The 17,289-nt window shown below is 36.4% G+C and overlaps 3 protein-coding genes across 3 annotated transcripts; all 3 read right to left on the bottom strand.

Annotated features, from left to right (window-relative positions):
• Positions 1-574: 574 nt before the first annotated feature.
• LOC113080349 (ovarian cancer G-protein coupled receptor 1-like) lies at positions 575-1,813 on the bottom strand. The gene has a single exon (XM_026252512.1). The coding sequence runs from the start codon at positions 1,724-1,726 to the stop codon at positions 683-685; it is 1,044 nt and encodes a 347-aa protein (XP_026108297.1). The 5' UTR covers positions 1,727-1,813; the 3' UTR covers positions 575-682.
• Positions 1,814-5,523: 3,710 nt separating this feature from the next.
• LOC113080348 (B1 bradykinin receptor-like) lies at positions 5,524-7,776 on the bottom strand. The gene is made up of 2 exons (XM_026252511.1): positions 7,649-7,776; positions 5,524-6,653 (listed from the first exon to the last, which is right to left on the bottom strand). Exon 2 carries the CDS (start codon positions 6,650-6,652, stop codon positions 5,609-5,611), a length of 1,044 nt encoding a protein of 347 aa, XP_026108296.1. The 5' UTR covers position 6,653; positions 7,649-7,776; the 3' UTR covers positions 5,524-5,608.
• A 2,722-nt stretch (positions 7,777-10,498) lies between these two features.
• On the bottom strand, positions 10,499-11,661 carry LOC113080347 (B2 bradykinin receptor-like). The gene has a single exon (XM_026252510.1). It carries the CDS (start codon positions 11,659-11,661, stop codon positions 10,585-10,587), a length of 1,077 nt encoding a protein of 358 aa, XP_026108295.1. The 3' UTR covers positions 10,499-10,584.
• Between the last annotated feature and the right edge of the window lie 5,628 nt (positions 11,662-17,289).

The following is a 17,289-nucleotide window of genomic DNA, read 5'->3' as shown; positions in this document are numbered from 1 at the left end:
ATCATACAATTTACTCCATGCCTTCTGGTGTCCAATCGACTGTTCCTCAGCGGAGGAATGATCTTCACAAGCATCCAGAACATCTCTCCTTTATTTCTCCATCTCTCAATCAGCACTGGATTACACTGCATTATATGTTTGGATCATTTCGATCTCATCTTACTGAGACATATTACTGGAGATATAGAGCTACCACTGATATTTGTCAATATAAATATCAGCATCTGTGCCAAATACCATATTGTTCCTCATTTGTCTAAATTAAATGTATCACACTATATCACACCATATGAGTCATACAAGCATGATGTATCAAATATGATACTCAACAAAAACATGTAAGATGACTTTTTTTATGTCTAAAGGTTTAATAAACTGTTCCAAAAAGACAAAACAAGAAACAATTCTGACTATAATTTCATATGTCAGACTTTACAGGCTTAAAGGGATAGTTCACCCAACAATGACAATTCTGACAATTTCTTATGTTGAACATAACAGAATATATTTTGAAGATTGAGGGAAATCAAACAGCTGGTGGTTACCATTGACTTCCATGGTAGGAAAAATATATACTATGGACGTCAATGGTAAGCACCCACTGTTTGATTACCTTGGGTGAACTATTCCTCTAAGATCTTAAGAGTCTGTCAAGAAATTAATATACAGTATATTCGGAGTCTCAGGGTTTCACCACAGATGAATACATCTTACTGAATTGTTCCTCACAGAGCTTAAAAAGCCGTTTCATTTCAGTTTTGGCACTGTCACTTATGAGACAATAAAGGATGGGGTCTAAAACGCTGTTTATTGTAGTCGTAGCCACAAACACCATGTAATAGTCTCTGAGATTGTGTGCGACGCTGCAGTTTCCGGGCTCCAGCAGTCCTCTGATGAACATCACCACCTGGAAGGGCGTAAAAGCCAACAAGTAGGTGAAAAGAAGAGAGAAGAGAAGGCGGGAAATCTTCCTCCGTTCGCTGACCACAGTAGAGGTGCTCTTCTTCAGCGCCCTGATGATCTCCTCGAAGCAGAAGCTCATAATGAGCACAGGAACCAGAAATCCCAGGGACGCGCGTGTGATGGCCATGTTTGCAGCAGCGGCGCTCATTATCATTGGTTCCTCGCACAGACGACTGGCAGAAAATGTACTGATCGCCTTCGTGTAGGTTAGAAGATCCACATGAAGCACGATCTCCACCAGCCATACAATGGCGCTCACCAATACTGCAGTTCTGACTTCTCGCACACGTGCGAAATACAGCGGAAACACGATGGCTAAATATCGGTCCACTGAGATGCAGCACAGAAAGCCTGAACCCACATAGAAGCTGTTGAACATGACAACTGCTATAACGCTGCACAGACTGTCGTTCAGCTCATATCCGAGTGCCATCACGATCCAAACGGGAAGAGTGAGGATATACAGCAGATCTCCGACTGACAAATTAATCAGATAAACTGCCAAATTATTGCCTTTCCTCATCAGAACCCAAGCCACATACAGGGACAGACAGTTTGCTGGAAATCCAATGATGAAGAACAGCGAGTAAGCCGTTGGGTACATGTACCGCTCCACCGCGTGTCCATGTGAGGAGTTAGTACAGTTTACCGAAGCGTTTTGGTCCATTGTAGACGCTAAGGTATCATTTTTTAAAAGGAGTTGAATGCTACTCTCGCCTACATCCAGTGTATTAGAACCAAATAATGTGAGTAGGTGTTGCATTCACGGAAAAATGAGCCATGCAAATCATGTTTCACAAAGAACTAGGATAGCATGACTGCTGATTTCCTGGATATATTTTAATTTGCTTATTTAAAGGATTAGTTCACTTCCAGAATGAAAACGATGTCATCATTTAGTCACCCTCCACTTCACTTCCAAACCTGTTTGAGTTTCTTTCTTCTGAAAAATGTTTGTATCCGAATAGTTGTTGGGCACCATTGACTTCCATAGTATTTTAATAGTTTTTTCTACTGTGGAAGTCAATGGTGCCCATCAAGAGTTTGGACACTAACATTTTTCAAAATATCATCTTTTGTGTTCAACAGAAGAAAGAAACTCATAGGTCCGTGTTTGAATGATAAGCGCTTGTTCTAAAGAGCATGGCGCAATTGTGCTTAAGACGTGTCCAAATCCACTTTTGCGAGTTTAACGATGGAAAAAAAATGGCTGGCATGCCCATGCATGGTCCAAAAGGGTTGTCCCTACTCTCTTAATGAGTCATGGGTGAGTTTTTGGGAGTATCATCTCCCATTCACTTTAAAAGCCAGTGGCACTCAGGCCATGGCAGATTTTCTACATGGTGGAATTTGCAAGTGCAAAGACTGAAAGCTTCACCAGAGAGGAAAGGGGCACAATAATAATCTTTTACATTTACACTTGAGGTCAGAGTCGAGTCATGTAAGTCGTTATGTGCTTTCTGTGGAAGCCTGATCATTCATTTGAATGGCCGATATCATTCACATCAGTGATCAGGATCAGACTGCTGCGGTTTAAACCATGTGTGATGTCACCTTTGAATTATAACATTCTGTCCGCATTCTGATTAGTTTTGAGATACTGAGCTTCAAAGAGTTTGCACTCCATACAGTGAAATGGGAAACATCTCTTTCATACATCTGTCCCAAAATGTACAAAACTAAAAAAAAATAAAAAATAAAAATAAAAAATTAACATTATGTAAATGAGTTATCACAGAATAAGAAAATTTGAATAACAAAATTTTGACAAAAATGGCAGATAAAACCGAAATGTCCCGTGAGTTTGTGGGATTGATGGGAGCATGTCACAGTTATGTGTGGGTTCGCAGAAGAAAACTTGCTTATCAGTAGAGTATTTGCATATATACTAGTTAGAAGCAAGATACAATAATAAACATAGAAACACAACATTAAGATTTGATGATTTATTGAAATAAAATTTCAAATTTGCCAAAAGTTTCAATCTAATGACCCATTAAAGTGGTCAAATTAAAGCTGACATGCTAAATTTGATCATTCATTTACAGATTTGCAGCCCTGTGTTATTTCTAGTAATATAAAGGTGGCTTTATTTGTTATCCCTTACGAAAGGAAAATTTATTTACCAATATATTTCTTACAATATATTGTGATATATTGCAATATATTATTTTCCTTTTTTATTTTCTAATATTTAATATATTTGAATACATTTAATAATATATTGATGATACATATATTATTTAATATATTGAAAAATATACAAATTATTGCCGCTTTTAATATATTGCAATATATTGGAAAAATATAAATATATATATAAGAATATATGCCTAATATATTGCATGATATTTTCCAATATATTGCAATATATTTTTGTTTCATAAGGGATGATGAATTAATGACATTCATTTGCCAGCATGGCTGGTTCAAAGTAAATATTAAGTTTAAAGAGTTTCTTCACTTCAATTGGTTTAGTAAATCTAAAGACCTCAGCGACAGTCTTGTGATGGTTCAAGCAATGTTTACTAGTTAAATGCTTCTCTGATGATGGTAAACATCCTGCTCCGCTGCATGTTGTGATGACATTGCTATTTCGATATTAAGTGTGAGAAAGAGATAGATGCTCACCTCCGAGTCTTCTTTGTTCAAAGTTGCATCAAAGCTAAAGAAATGATTTGATTTGGAGAAGTGTGTCTGTGCTAAGCAGTCTTTATCTGAATCAGCCTTCCCTAATTTGCCACTTCCTGTTTATATTCTAAAGCTCGAATCATAAACCTCAAGGGAAGAAGCAAAGAATTTATGAAAAAACAAACAATCAAAAACAATTTATCACTGCTATTAAAACTTTGTATGCGCAAGCTTGGTAAACATTTAGATATGTGAATATTTGTTGCTGCTTAATGAATTTGTGAGACTGAAGCTGACGGCATGACATTTCTGTGTTAAGAGTGAACAGAAAACCGTACTTTCCCTTCAGAATAAATTTTGCATCCTGCCATAATTCAACCATATCATAAAATCTGGATTATTTGTTTTCCTATATATGCCAGGTAAAAAAAAAAAAAAAAAAACAGCAGCAACAACAAAAACAAAATTAAAAACTAAAATCATCTTTTTAAAATCGAGGTTTTTTAAAAGTGTGATGAAGATGCAATTTTGTGGAATGTATAAATTGATTGATTTTCTCTTCTTATGCAAATTAGAGTGAATCAGATTTATTTTTTTAAATATAAAACTTTGAAAGAAATCTAAAATAAACTTATTTTATATATTATATACTTACTATATATTATTAAATATCAATTTTATTTTATTTTTTTGCTATTTTTTAGAAGAACTTAAAGGGGTCAAGAACTGGCTTTTTTATTATTATTTTATATTGTTGTCTGAGGTCCACTTATGATGTTCAAATGGTTTTTACATTCAAAAACATTAAAATCAGTAAGTAAAAGGCTATTTTATACCTGGTTTTGAGGCCGGCTCGAGAAACGCTGGTTTTTATGGGCATGCTGCATTGAAGACTTGGAAATAAACACCCACTGCTATGATTGGATACTGAACTCATTTTGCATAGTAAACTAACTTTCTGTGTGTCTGTTTGACCAGCTAGGTCCTTCATATCTAGCGATCCAACCCGATCTCACGGCAATTCGTACATTTTTCACAAGGTGGCTTATTCGTACGAATTCGTACGACCACACTCATACAAATTCATAGGATTGTTGCCAAATTGTACGTATTTGACGATTTGCACAATTCGTATGAATTTGTACGAATGACCTACACCTCTAACCCCACCCCTAAACCTAACCGTCACTGGGGTCGTATAAAATCGTACGAGTGAGGTCGTACAAATTCGTACGAATAAGCCACCTCATAAAATACGTAAGAATTGGTCGTGAGATAGCATTGAGCGATTTCGATCGAAGCAATAGTGACATAGTATCTATATTTTCCAGTATAGATGGACCAGCATTGCTTTTTAATCTCAGTCTCTCTGCAAATCCAGCGTCAAAGGAATTTAATCAAACAACGCTCAATGTTTTACTCACGCGAGCTGAAACTTAATTAAAAATACAGTTCAGTCAAGCATTTCTAATATTTGACTAGCGATTTTGTTCTTCCACAACCAGGAACTACATAATATTTAGCAATATTTAATGGCATGTTTATCGCACGGTTGCTCGATCTGACTCAGTGGGGCGGGGCTACAGAATTAGGCTTTGATCTTCTTCTGTGGAGGCGGAGTTTAACCTACAAGCACATTCCGGGATCGATAAAAGCTTTTATTTTTAGTAACAATGTTTTTGTTGTTGTTGTTGTTGTTCTGAAACGTACAGGGCATTATTTTAGTACAATGACCTCTTATACATTAAAGATTGAGTGAAAGTTGATTGACCCCTTTTTTTCTTTAATATATTACATTCAATTTTTTGTAACATATATAGTTAATGTATTTATATAATAAAAAAAAATCTAATAAGCTATTTCTAAAATTATTGATCGAATCTTTGAGAAATATTTCGGAAAGCTGTTTGATCAAAAAGTGTGCCAACCCTGATTATCACAACAATACTAGAAACACAATTTGCAGTGTTGTAAAACTCTTACACTATTACTTCTCATATAACAACAGATTGATTTAATTGGCGGTTGTCGTATTTGTTGAAACAGTCCGCTGAAGCGCAGTCGCATCCAAGGAGCGTTTTCGTTTATTACAGATGCTGCTGACTTTCCTCTTGAAATACTTTCCTGAGCAAACATACAGCGCCGGATTGAGGCAGCTGTTTGAGAACGCAAAGTACACAGAAAACTGGCTTCCAATGTTTAGAAAGTGAGACCACTCATTCTTATCCAAAACCTTTTGATCACAGAGCAAGTCTAGCAAAGTCATGAAGTGAAACGGACCCCAGCAGATGAAGAAGAGCAAGGTGACGGCGCACACCAGAGCCGTAGCCTTCTTGTCGTTTCTGTCCTCCCAGTAACCGATGTGTCTCCGTTGCTTCAAAGCCCAGATGATATTGACGTAGCAGAACGTGATGACCAGGAACGGCAGAGCGAAGCCCACCAGGATCAGCTGCAGAAGATGAGCGAGTCTCCACGTCGTGTTGGGATAATCCATGTGGCATTCGACGGCTTGGTGATCTGGAATATCTTTCAGTTTTCGCATGCAGATGGTCGGAGATCCCATTCCCACACCGAACAGCCAAAGAACGACACAAATGAACTTAGCGTAGCTTTTCCGACGAAGCCACATGGCCTTCATGGTCAAAGCGAACGCGAGGTATCGGTCCACGTTCACCATCACCAACATGTAGATGCTCGTGTACATGTTGACGTTGATAGAGAGGTTGACCACCTTGCACATGATCTCTCGGTAAGACCCCATGAAATGGTTCAGGATGTTCATGGCCCAAAACGGCAGACAGATGAGTAGGAGGAGATCGGCCAGCGCTAGATTACTGAGATAGATCTCAGGCACGGACCAGCGGCTTCCCTGGAGCAGGAACACTAGCAACACGAAAATATTTCCCAGAATTCCCGTCAAGCACACGGTGAAGATGTAGGGTGGGACGATGGAGTAGACCAGGTCCCACTCTGTCGAGTTTAACAGATCCTGGTATGATGGAGTGACGGATGCATTTGGAGGCTGAAGCGTCGCCAATGACACAAGCTCTGACTGCATCCTAGAAGATAACAATATAGATAAAATAAAGTAAATACAAAAATAATATAGGCTTTAAAAAAACACAACAAAACTAAAAAAAAAATGTATTTTTATTTTAATACAAATTATAGTAGTGTAGTCTGGTGTCTAATTTATTCCAGAGGGATGCTTAAAACATTTGTAACTTTACAATGTGTGAATGTGTTTGCATTGGGCAAGGTATGTTTGTTTATAAAGCACATTTCACACACAATGGAAATTCAATGTGCTTTAGATAAAATAAAATAAAATAATATATAATAATAATAAATCATAATCACAACGATAAAACAAGGAATTTAAAAACTTTTGAAAATGTTTTTTTAAACTTAAAATTGATTTAAAACAGTTTCGAATAGAAAATAATTATACATAAAATACAGTGCAATCAGTTCGGACATTGCATTAGATAAATAAATATGAAAATGGAAATGGTTTGTGTAAATATTTCAAGAAACATGTACTTCTGCTGATGCACGTTTTTTCAGATTTGAGGTCTAATCCAAAAACATTAAAAAAAAAAAAGATATTTGTACTCTGATTTACACTTTATGATGTGTCATTTATTGCAGGGATTTTTTTTTTGTCATCCGATCTGCTTTGATCGAAAATGTTTTCTTGAAGTCCCCTGGGATAAAAAATATTATTTTAATTACTAAACAACACATATGCATGTTCATGATTCCCTGAAGTTGTTTAATCGTCTCATGACATAAAAAAAAAGTAAAAAAAAAAAATTATTTATTTTTGATTTGACTTTATTTGGGGGGAAACTTTAACTTGAAATTATTATTATATTTTTTTTAAAGCACAAATTTACAAGGACAACATTTAATAATAATAATAATAATAATAAAAAGGTTTGTTAAAAAAAAAAAAAGCACTGTGTCTATACCTGATCTAATGCAATGATGAAATTGTGTCTGAAGCATCCAAATACTTTTTGGAGCCACTTTGAATCATGTATCTTCTTACCTTAATTTTAAGTGTTTTTCTATATTTTCTGTTTTTTTCTGCTGGACTGATGTTCCTCACAATCTTCCTGTTCTTGCAGAAGAGCGTTCAGTAAGAGAGAGAGAGCAGTTCGGTCTTCACAGCCTCATTCCTCCAGAGCCATTGAGCGGCTGCTGAAGCTGAATCTCTTTATACTCACACTTTCTCTTCCCTCCACCGAAGAGAGACAGATGAAGACTTCAGAGCAATGCAAACGTCAAGTCTGATGCGCTGCTGGTCTTGTGTGCTGGTCTCCTTATAATAGAAAGTATCACATAAATAATACTAATAGTACATATAATAAAAATGAAGCAGTGTGACATTTTTGTCACCTGTATTTATTATACATGCAGTTTTTATGAGCCCATACTAGAACAAAAAAGATTTTCAGGACAGACTTTGATATTGGCTTGATAGATAGATAGATAGATAGATAGATAGATAGATAGATAGATAGATAGATAGATAGATAGATAGATAGATAGATAGATAGATAGATAGATAGATAGATAGATAGATAGATAGATAGATAGATAGATAGCATACACTTGTAATGCAGTATGTCTACCAGCAGAGGGAGATCTGAGTCAACAGCTTCACGTGTTTCTGATGTGTGGATATGTAAATGTTTAAAATATAATGGCCAAAAATGTACCTTCAATGACTTCCTGGTAATAAGTTCATATTTTGCATATGACTGAAACTGTCAGATGAGTTCATAAATACCTGTTAAAGAGGTTGTGATGCTTTGGCAGAATAACTAATGCTATCACACTAATCTTCACTTGATGATTTGAGGAGTAATATTTTTATATTTAATATGGAATGCATTCATTAAATGTCAGAAGTGATTATTTATTTTGAATAGATGTGCAGTTCTGTTCACCACATGAGATCAGATTCTGTAAACTTTTGCAGTGTTTGTTGTCTGTTTTTATGAATATTTACTTCAGTTTTAGTTTTTGTTGACTTTGTTGATTTTTTATTACTTTTTTATTATTATTTAGTATTATTTATTATTAGTATTTTTGATTTTATTGGTTTTTAATGTTGCAATTTATTTTAACTTTAAGTTATGTTATGCAATGCACATTTAGAAAGATAATAATACAGTCTCAAATTCTAATGCTAATTTCTTTACAGAGGATGATTATATATTACTATATTAATGTTGCTCATTTGATGATCATCTCACTTGCTGTCACCTACTGGCATTTCTAATTTCATATTTTATTTTCATTTTTTGTAATCATTTAATATGAAATCATCTACATTAAAATGTTATATTTAAACAACATTTATGCACAATCTATCTATGTTTTTATTTTATTTTATAGTGATTTAACTTGATTGTTAATAGCCAGCATGTCTTTTTATTTGATTGAATTTATAATAAGAACCTGACATAAGAGGACACCGATATAACCAGAAATGTTATAATACTAATAAGCCAACATCTCTGGCTTTTTTTTTCTTTGCTCAAAGTTATTTCAGGGTTTTGATCTCCCAACTGAGAGAACATGTCTTGTTTATTATATTATAATGATTATTTAATATTGCATTTAGACTTTGACTCTAGCTTAGAGATGTTGCAAATTCATTCTATTATTTATGCTCCTCAAAGCATATGTTTGTCTCTTTTGTGTTACTCCATGATGATGGTCTATTTGAGGGCATTTGTAGTTAATAGGTACAGTAAAGGGTCCAAACATGACCTCAGGCCACCGCTCATGGCTCATTTCTAAAAGTAGAACTGCACATTTTTTGAGAGCAAAACTCATTTCTAAAAGCGAACTGATAGTTCAGTAAACCCCTTACCTAGGGTGACCATTCTTGCTTTTTTTTTGGTCCCACGGCTCTGTGTGAAAACACGTCTGACCATTGAGGTATCGCTGGAAAAACACTGTTTATGAGGTTGTTATTCATAGACACACAAAGAGGAACAAGTGTTGAGTCATTACTGGAAAGTATGTAATTTAAAAACCAACTAGTCATTTTCATACCCTGGAAACAAAAACTGGAAACAGACACAGTCTGCAGAAATCACCGTCTGTCTGTCTTATATTTAACATGCATTACGCAGACAAAAAGTGCCAAAATATTGCAATGCCTTTGAACAAGATCGACTGCAGTGTCATTGTATTTTCTGCAATATTTTGAATTTTAGGATTTATTTAGCAAACACTTTTATCCACAATGACAAAGAAACACGTGTATAACCTTGAGTTGTAAGTATAAATGTGATTTTTAATGTAATTGTACTTCATTTGGCAGTTGGAACAGGGGTATTGTAGATAACTCCATTTAAAACAATTTGTGTTACTTAAAACTAAAAATTGAAATAAAAAAATAATAAAACCATAAAAAATAATAATAAATTGACAAAATCACAAAACGAAATGACTTAAACTTGAACCTAAACTTAAAACGTAAAATATAAAAATACAAAACTATTTAAAAAATATTAACACAAAATATATAAAATAGTATCTGAGTGATACTAAAATAACACTGAGTTGACGGTATTTTATTAGTATTCCGTTAACATCAGAGAATAATGATTTTTAACATCAACATACAAAAACGTTCTTTTACGTAACATTTAAAAATCACATAAAAACTGACACATTAAACAAACAAATTAATATACATTTTATACATAATGGTCTTAATATTTTGTGATGGTCTGTACGATTTACGCAAACAATTTTCACTTGATATTTGCCAATAAATTTGACAAATAATTATGATGAAATGGAAAGTAACATGTGAAACAGAAACAGGCTGAAATAGTATTTTCCTGTAAAACATTTATTTACAACTTCATTTTTTCAGTACACATTAAAACTGACATGTTAAACAAACATTATAAATGATCATTTTAATTTGTGCCTATGGACGTTCAATGCATAATGCTCTTAATATGTTGTGAAGGTCTTTAAGGTGGAGGAGAGCTGTGATCTTGTAGAACCGCTTGTCGAATCATTTTTTATCTCCGTAAGCTGCTTCATCAGCTCTTTGACTTTCTTCCTGAAGTTCTTGCCCACGATCACGTAGAGTATGGGGTTCAACACGCTGTTGCTCAAAGCCAAGTAGGTGAATATCTGATTGGAGATGTCCAGACCAGATTGAAAGTCACATCCGCTGAAGACGCCGAAGCGCATCAGGATATCCATGAGAGTCACGATGTGGAACGGCACCCAACACAAGAGAAACACCATCAGCACCACCAGAACCAGGACGGTGGCTTTCCTTTCAGTGTTTTCCGCATTGAAGCGGTCGAGGACCTGCTCGCGCAGAGCTCGGATGATCTTCAGCGTGCAGTAGGAGATCACCAAAAATGGGATGATGAAGCCTAGCAAGATCAGAAGAATGTCGCAAGCGAGGCCGATGTTGGGGTTCGGATAGTTCAGAATGCAAGCCGTGATGTTCAGCTCCGGGATGAATTGAGTATCCCGGAAATGAAGCGTGGGGATGCTTAGGATTAATCCGAAAAACCATACGGCGATGCAGTTGAGCTTGGCATAGCGTGGTCGTCTCATTCTACCACGCGATAAAGCATGGACGAGTGCGACATAGCGGTCTGCGCTAATCAACACTAGTAAGTAAATACTGCAAAGCATGTTCATTCTGATCCCTGTGTTGACTAGTCGGCACATGAGCGAGCCAAATCGCCATTTAAACCCATCAGCGATGTTGATAGCCCAGAACGGCAAACACGAGACCAACAGGAGGTCGGCAGCTGCAAGATTCCCCAAATAAATTTCTGCCACCGTACACGCTTTCTTATGCAGGCCAAAGACCAGCAGGACGAAGATGTTTCCCAGGATTCCCAGCACACAGATGATGAACATGTAAGCAGGCTGCATTATGTACAACCAGTCCCACACTTCCCAATGCGGACACTGGGTGTCGTTGGTAAGGTTGCTCTTGGAGAAAGCCGTAGGGATTGTGGAAAAGATGGATGGTGTTGTTGCTTGTATATCGTGCTCCATGTTTCTGTGGAGAAATGTACAGTGTTAGTTTTTACATTTATTCATTTTAAAGGAAGTATCTTCGTCTCACCTAAGCTGCATTTATTTGATCAAAAAATACATTCAAAACAATAATAGTGTGAAATAGTATTATAATTTAATGAGTATTTATTAATAACTTTAAGTTGGCGTGAAAAAGCCCAGGTAGAACTTTGAAAATCTTTAAAAACTTTGCAATCTGAATGTTTTCAGTTTGAAGTATTTTGTAAGCTAAAATAGTTTTGAAGATTAAAGTTTGAATGTTTTCAAGGCAATACAGTCAGATGGGTATAAAACATATTGCTTGGGTACCTGGGGTGGTTGCTAGGTTGTTTCTTGCATGACTTGAATGTAGCTAGCATGTTTTTAGCATGATTAGCATGATATTAGCACAATTAACTTGTTTCCAGCATGGTTATAATTTTACTTGTATGTTTTAACATGCTAATTAACAAGTAAATAACATGTTGATAGCATGATTCTAGCATGATTAGCATTTCTCTTGAATGGTGCTTACATTTTGTTAGCATGATTAGCACGTTACTAACATGTTTCTAACATGATTAGCATGTTAGTTGTATGTTGATAGCATGATTGGCATGTTGCTATCATGGTGATAACATTTTGTTATCATGATTACCAAGTTACTAACATGTTTTTAACACGATTAGCATTTTACTAGCAATTTTTAGCATGATTAGCAAGTTACTAGCATGTTTCTAGCTGGCTGTTAGCACAATTAGCAAGTTACTAGAATGTTAATAACATGATTAGCAAGTTGCTAGCATGTTGTTAACATAATTCTAGCATGATTAGCATGTTACTAGCATGTTTCTCGCATGTTTAGCAGGCTGCTAGTTTATTTCTAGAATGATTAGTAAGTTACTAGCATGTTGTTACCACGATTATTGAATGATTAACAAATTATTAGATTGTTTGCATGATTCCCAAGTTACTAGCATTTTGTTAAAATGATTAATACATTAATAGCGTGTTGGAAGCATGATTAGCATTTTACTAACATGATGCTAGCATTTTTCTAACATGTTTAGCAAGTTGCTAGCATTTTGTTAGTATGTTTAGCAAGTTGTTAGCTTGTTTTTAGCATGATTAACAACACCTCTAAAAAACAGCAGAAAAACAGCTTGAGAGACCAGCCAAGCAGGCAGTCACCCAAGACTGTTCTTTTTTTTCAGTAGGGAGTTGTTTTGTTGTTTAGCAATAGACAGATTAAATACACAATGAGATTCATTCTACAAATGTTTTTACCCCCTCAATGAAAGTCTGGTAACCATTAGCAAGATCAGTTAGAAAATATATAGCAACCTGAGTCAAACCAGTCTGAAGGTTTGGGCCAAGTTTGGTTATTGTAGTTTAAAGGTCTAGGAGAAGGTGTTTTTCAAGCCAACTTAATCTTTTTCTATTGTATTATTTGTTAAAGTGTCATTTATTTCTGTGAACAAAGCTGAATTTTCAGCATCATTACTCCAGTCTTCAGTGTCACATGATCTTCAGAAATCATGAAAATATGCTGATTTGCTGCTCAAGAAACATTTCTGTTTAACATTAGTGTTGAAAAGGCTAATAATAAAAAAGCTGCTTCATATTTTTTGTGGAAATAGTCATACATGTTGTTTTTCAGGATTCTCTGATGAACAGAAAGTTCAAAAGAATATTTTACTATTTTAAATGTCGTCACTTTGAATAAAAGTATAAGTAAAATTATTTATTACATTTTTTGGTTACCCCCAACTTTTGAATGGTAACGCATTATGGTTTCTACAAAAATATTGACTCTTGTATGACTGTTTTCAACATTGGTAATAATCAAAACTGTTTCTTGAGCAGCAAATCAGCAAGACTGGAGGAAAGATGCTGAAATTTCAGCTGCACGTCTCATAAATGAATTAAGTTTTACAATAATGTTCACACAAAGCTATTTTAAATTTGTGTAATATTTAGCAATTTAACAGTTTTTACTGTATTTCTGATCAATAAATGCAACCTTGGTGAGCAAGAGACTTCTTTCCACATTTTTACTCACAGTTTTACTCCCAATATTTGACTGGTTGTGTAGATTGGTAAAGGAATACTGTAATTCACTTGAAAATTAACCTAAAATTAAAAGGCTGTCAGCACGTTGTCACAAAAAAACCCATATGCCTTGCTTTCATTGTACTGAAAGGAGTAGTATTCTGTTTTCACAAAAAAAAGAAGGAAAAAAAAGAACAAAGAAAAAAGTCAGTCATAGTGGTTTGGAACAGCGTGTGGGTGAGTTACTCCTTGAATCCCGGAAGTGGCATCCCTATGGAATGAAAGCATTGTGTAGTTGAATAATATTTCTAGTGTGATTAGGAAAACTGTCTGTCAGGTTACAGATTAGTTGGAAAAACAGCGGGAGAACCTACAACATGTCACGGCTCGCCTACTGTGGCAGAAACGAGGAGAGGAAAGAGCGTGGAGACGAAGACGATTAACACGAAAGGTATTTATTCTTGCAAACAACGAGGAACACAAGCTGGAACACACACGCATACTCAGAGGTTGATGTTAGAAACCGGACAAGGGAAACTCAGACACAAAGGGTTTATAATAAGGGACTAATCGAGGAAATCAATGGGACACAGCTGGGATCAAATAAACACAATCAGGAACAGGAAGACCAAAAAAGGGCATGGAAACATATGGGGACCAAAACACACACAAAACAAGGAACAGAGTCTGACATAACTCCCCCCTCCCAGAAGGTGGGTGCTCTGGAGGCCTCCAGAAGCAGGGTTCTTGGACAGAAGGTCTCCAGGCCAGCACATGTTCCAGGGACCCATGGATCCGAAAGTTCAGACTCACCGACTAGGAGACCATGGCGGGAGACCATGGCAGATCTGGAATTGGTGCTCTGCATTTAACCCATCCAAGTGCACACACACAGCAATGAGAAGTTAACACACCATGAACACACACCAGGAGCAGTGAACACACACACACACACACACCGTGAACACACACCCGGAGCAGTGAGCATCTATAGATCCAGTGACCAGGGAGCAACTGGGGGTTCGGTGCCTTGCTCAAGGGCACTTCAGGCAACCTTCGGGTAACTAGTACTCTCTGACCATTAGGCCACAGCTGCGTGTAAGGGCATTAGGTCAGCCATAGGCACCGCAGCCCTCCGTGGGCTGAACTCAGGAACAGGAGCCCTCACTAAGCTAGACTCAGGGATTGGGAAGTGCTTTCAATGAGCTGACACTGGAGCGAAATCAGGGGCTGGGTTGAGCTCTTCCTCCTCTGATTACGGGTGAACTGGGCGGCTGTCGATGCCACGGTCGGTGGGCTTAGGTCAGTGGCTACCAGTGGTCTTCACAATGGCGTGGCCGGCAAGCCTGACTTCGGAGCGGCCGGTGGGCTTGAACAAAAACAAACAGGAAAAAAAAAACCCTCTTAAAATAAATGGAAAACAAACAAGGGGCAAAGGGGCGCTGCATACTGTTCTGTTCAGGTCCGGTATTCTGTCACGGCTCACTTACTGTGGAAAACTGCGCAAACGGGGAAACGAAGGAGCGAGGAGACAATGAGGATTAACATGAAAGGTATTTATTCTTGCAAACAACGAGAAACACACACACGTAGACTGAGCGCTTGATGATATAAAACGGACAAGGGAAATTCAGAAGCAAAAGGTTTATATTAAGGGGCTAATCTAGGAAATCAAGCAGGGACAGGAAGACCAAAAAAGGGCATGGAAACATATGGGGACTAAAACACACACAAAATAAGGAAGAGTCTGACATAACATTTAATTTTTATTACAGCTTCATTGATCAGTATAGTCAGAAGTTTAAATCACTGTTTAATCTCTGTTTCACTGTTCACTAATTGCTGTTAACCAGGAACTGGTTGCTTAAAAGGTTTTCTTTTTTTATTATTCAGTTACACACACACACACACACACACACGCACCCATGCACGCACGCACACACACACACACACACACACACACGCACACACACACACACACACACGCACACACACACACACACAAAGACTGATTAACCGTTGGCTAACTGCTAGTTGGTCAGATTAGTTCTTAAGACTGTCTTAGAGGCTAAGTTTGTTCAAGTCTTATTAATGTCTGTTTATCTCAGGATATGAATTATGAGACTGTCTGAAACTACTAATTAATGTGTGAATTTACTGTATACACTAGTATGCAGAAGTTTGGGGTCAGTAAGGTTTTTAATGTTTTTGAAAGAAGTCTGTTTAGTCGTCTGTTCACAACTGCTGCATTTATTTAATTAAACATACTGTAAAAACTAAATATTAATGCATTTTAAAACAACTGTTTTCATTGTGAATATATTATAAAATGAATTTGATTGCTGTGATGCAGATCTGTATTTTCAGCATCATTACTCCAGCCTTTAGAGTCACATGATCTTCAAAAAATCATTCTGAAATACGGATTTGCCGCTCAAGAAACATTTCTGATTATTATCAATGTTGAAAACAGTTGCCCAAAGTTTTTGCCCAAAAATGTCTTAAATTTAATGCATTTTATTGAAAATAAAAAATAAAACTTTTTTAGTTAGTCAGCGTGCATATGTACAATTTAAATTGACAGTCAGAAACACAATTTGTTTTCACTAACGTGGTAACCATAGCAACAGTCAGCTGCTTTAGTACTTTACATTGGAATTGTTAGTAAAATATATATACCATCATTATTTATCACTTTATTGTTGATTTGCATAATGCAAATAAATCACAAAAAGCATTTGAAAAGTGAATAAGAAACATGAATCAATATTAACAGTGTTTTTTTTTTTTTCAGGCATTCAGAAGAATCAATAAGCAATACAGATTAGCCTGAAAATAATGTACATTTTGATTAATAAGTTTAGAAAAATCATCAAAATATGTAATGCAGTTTTAAACAGAATTAAAAATGCTAAAACGTCTCTTTCTTTTGCTTTTCTCTTCAGCTTTACTTTTTCTCTTCCCCCCGTTCTTCTACTTCAGTATAAACAGAACATGTTGCTTCAGGACACTCCTTTGAGCCAATATGTTGTAATCGTTTTTTTTTGGTTCTTTATCATTTGAGCAAATCAAAATTAAAGCACAATATATCATTGAAGCTCTCCAGCAGAGTGGACGCATTTGATCCTCACAGTTTAGGTAAATTCAGTTAAAACAAACCGCCGTTTGACAGACATCTACATGGTTTTGTCATTCAGACAGAGCTGTACATACCTCACTCGTCCAAAAAGTGAATCCAGATGTGTGCTTTCTCCCGCTGATGTGCCCCTTTCCAGTGCAACCTGGTCTCACAGAATTCCGTGAAATGTCCACGGGTCCTTAACTCAAAATCCGTGAAGCCATCACGGAATTGCCCCAAATTCCGTGACCCGGCCACGGATATTTCTCCAACGCAAGTCAATGACACTGACCTCCCGTGATCCACACACGGATACCCGTTTCAATGACGGAGTACAGAACTCGCTGAACGGACGTGCTTTCTCATTTGGAAACGCAACATTTGACGTATTTGTTTCTTTTCCAATATCAAATGCCATAATGACATTAACCAGACAGCTGTTGTAGTTACTGCATTGT

Source organism: Carassius auratus, unplaced genomic scaffold (assembly GCF_003368295.1).
Source record: "Carassius auratus strain Wakin unplaced genomic scaffold, ASM336829v1 scaf_tig00030972, whole genome shotgun sequence".
Taxonomy (NCBI): domain Eukaryota; kingdom Metazoa; phylum Chordata; class Actinopteri; order Cypriniformes; family Cyprinidae; genus Carassius; species Carassius auratus.
The sequence above is the reverse complement of the archived record's forward strand: the minus strand, read 5'-3'. Positions and strand labels throughout refer to the sequence as shown.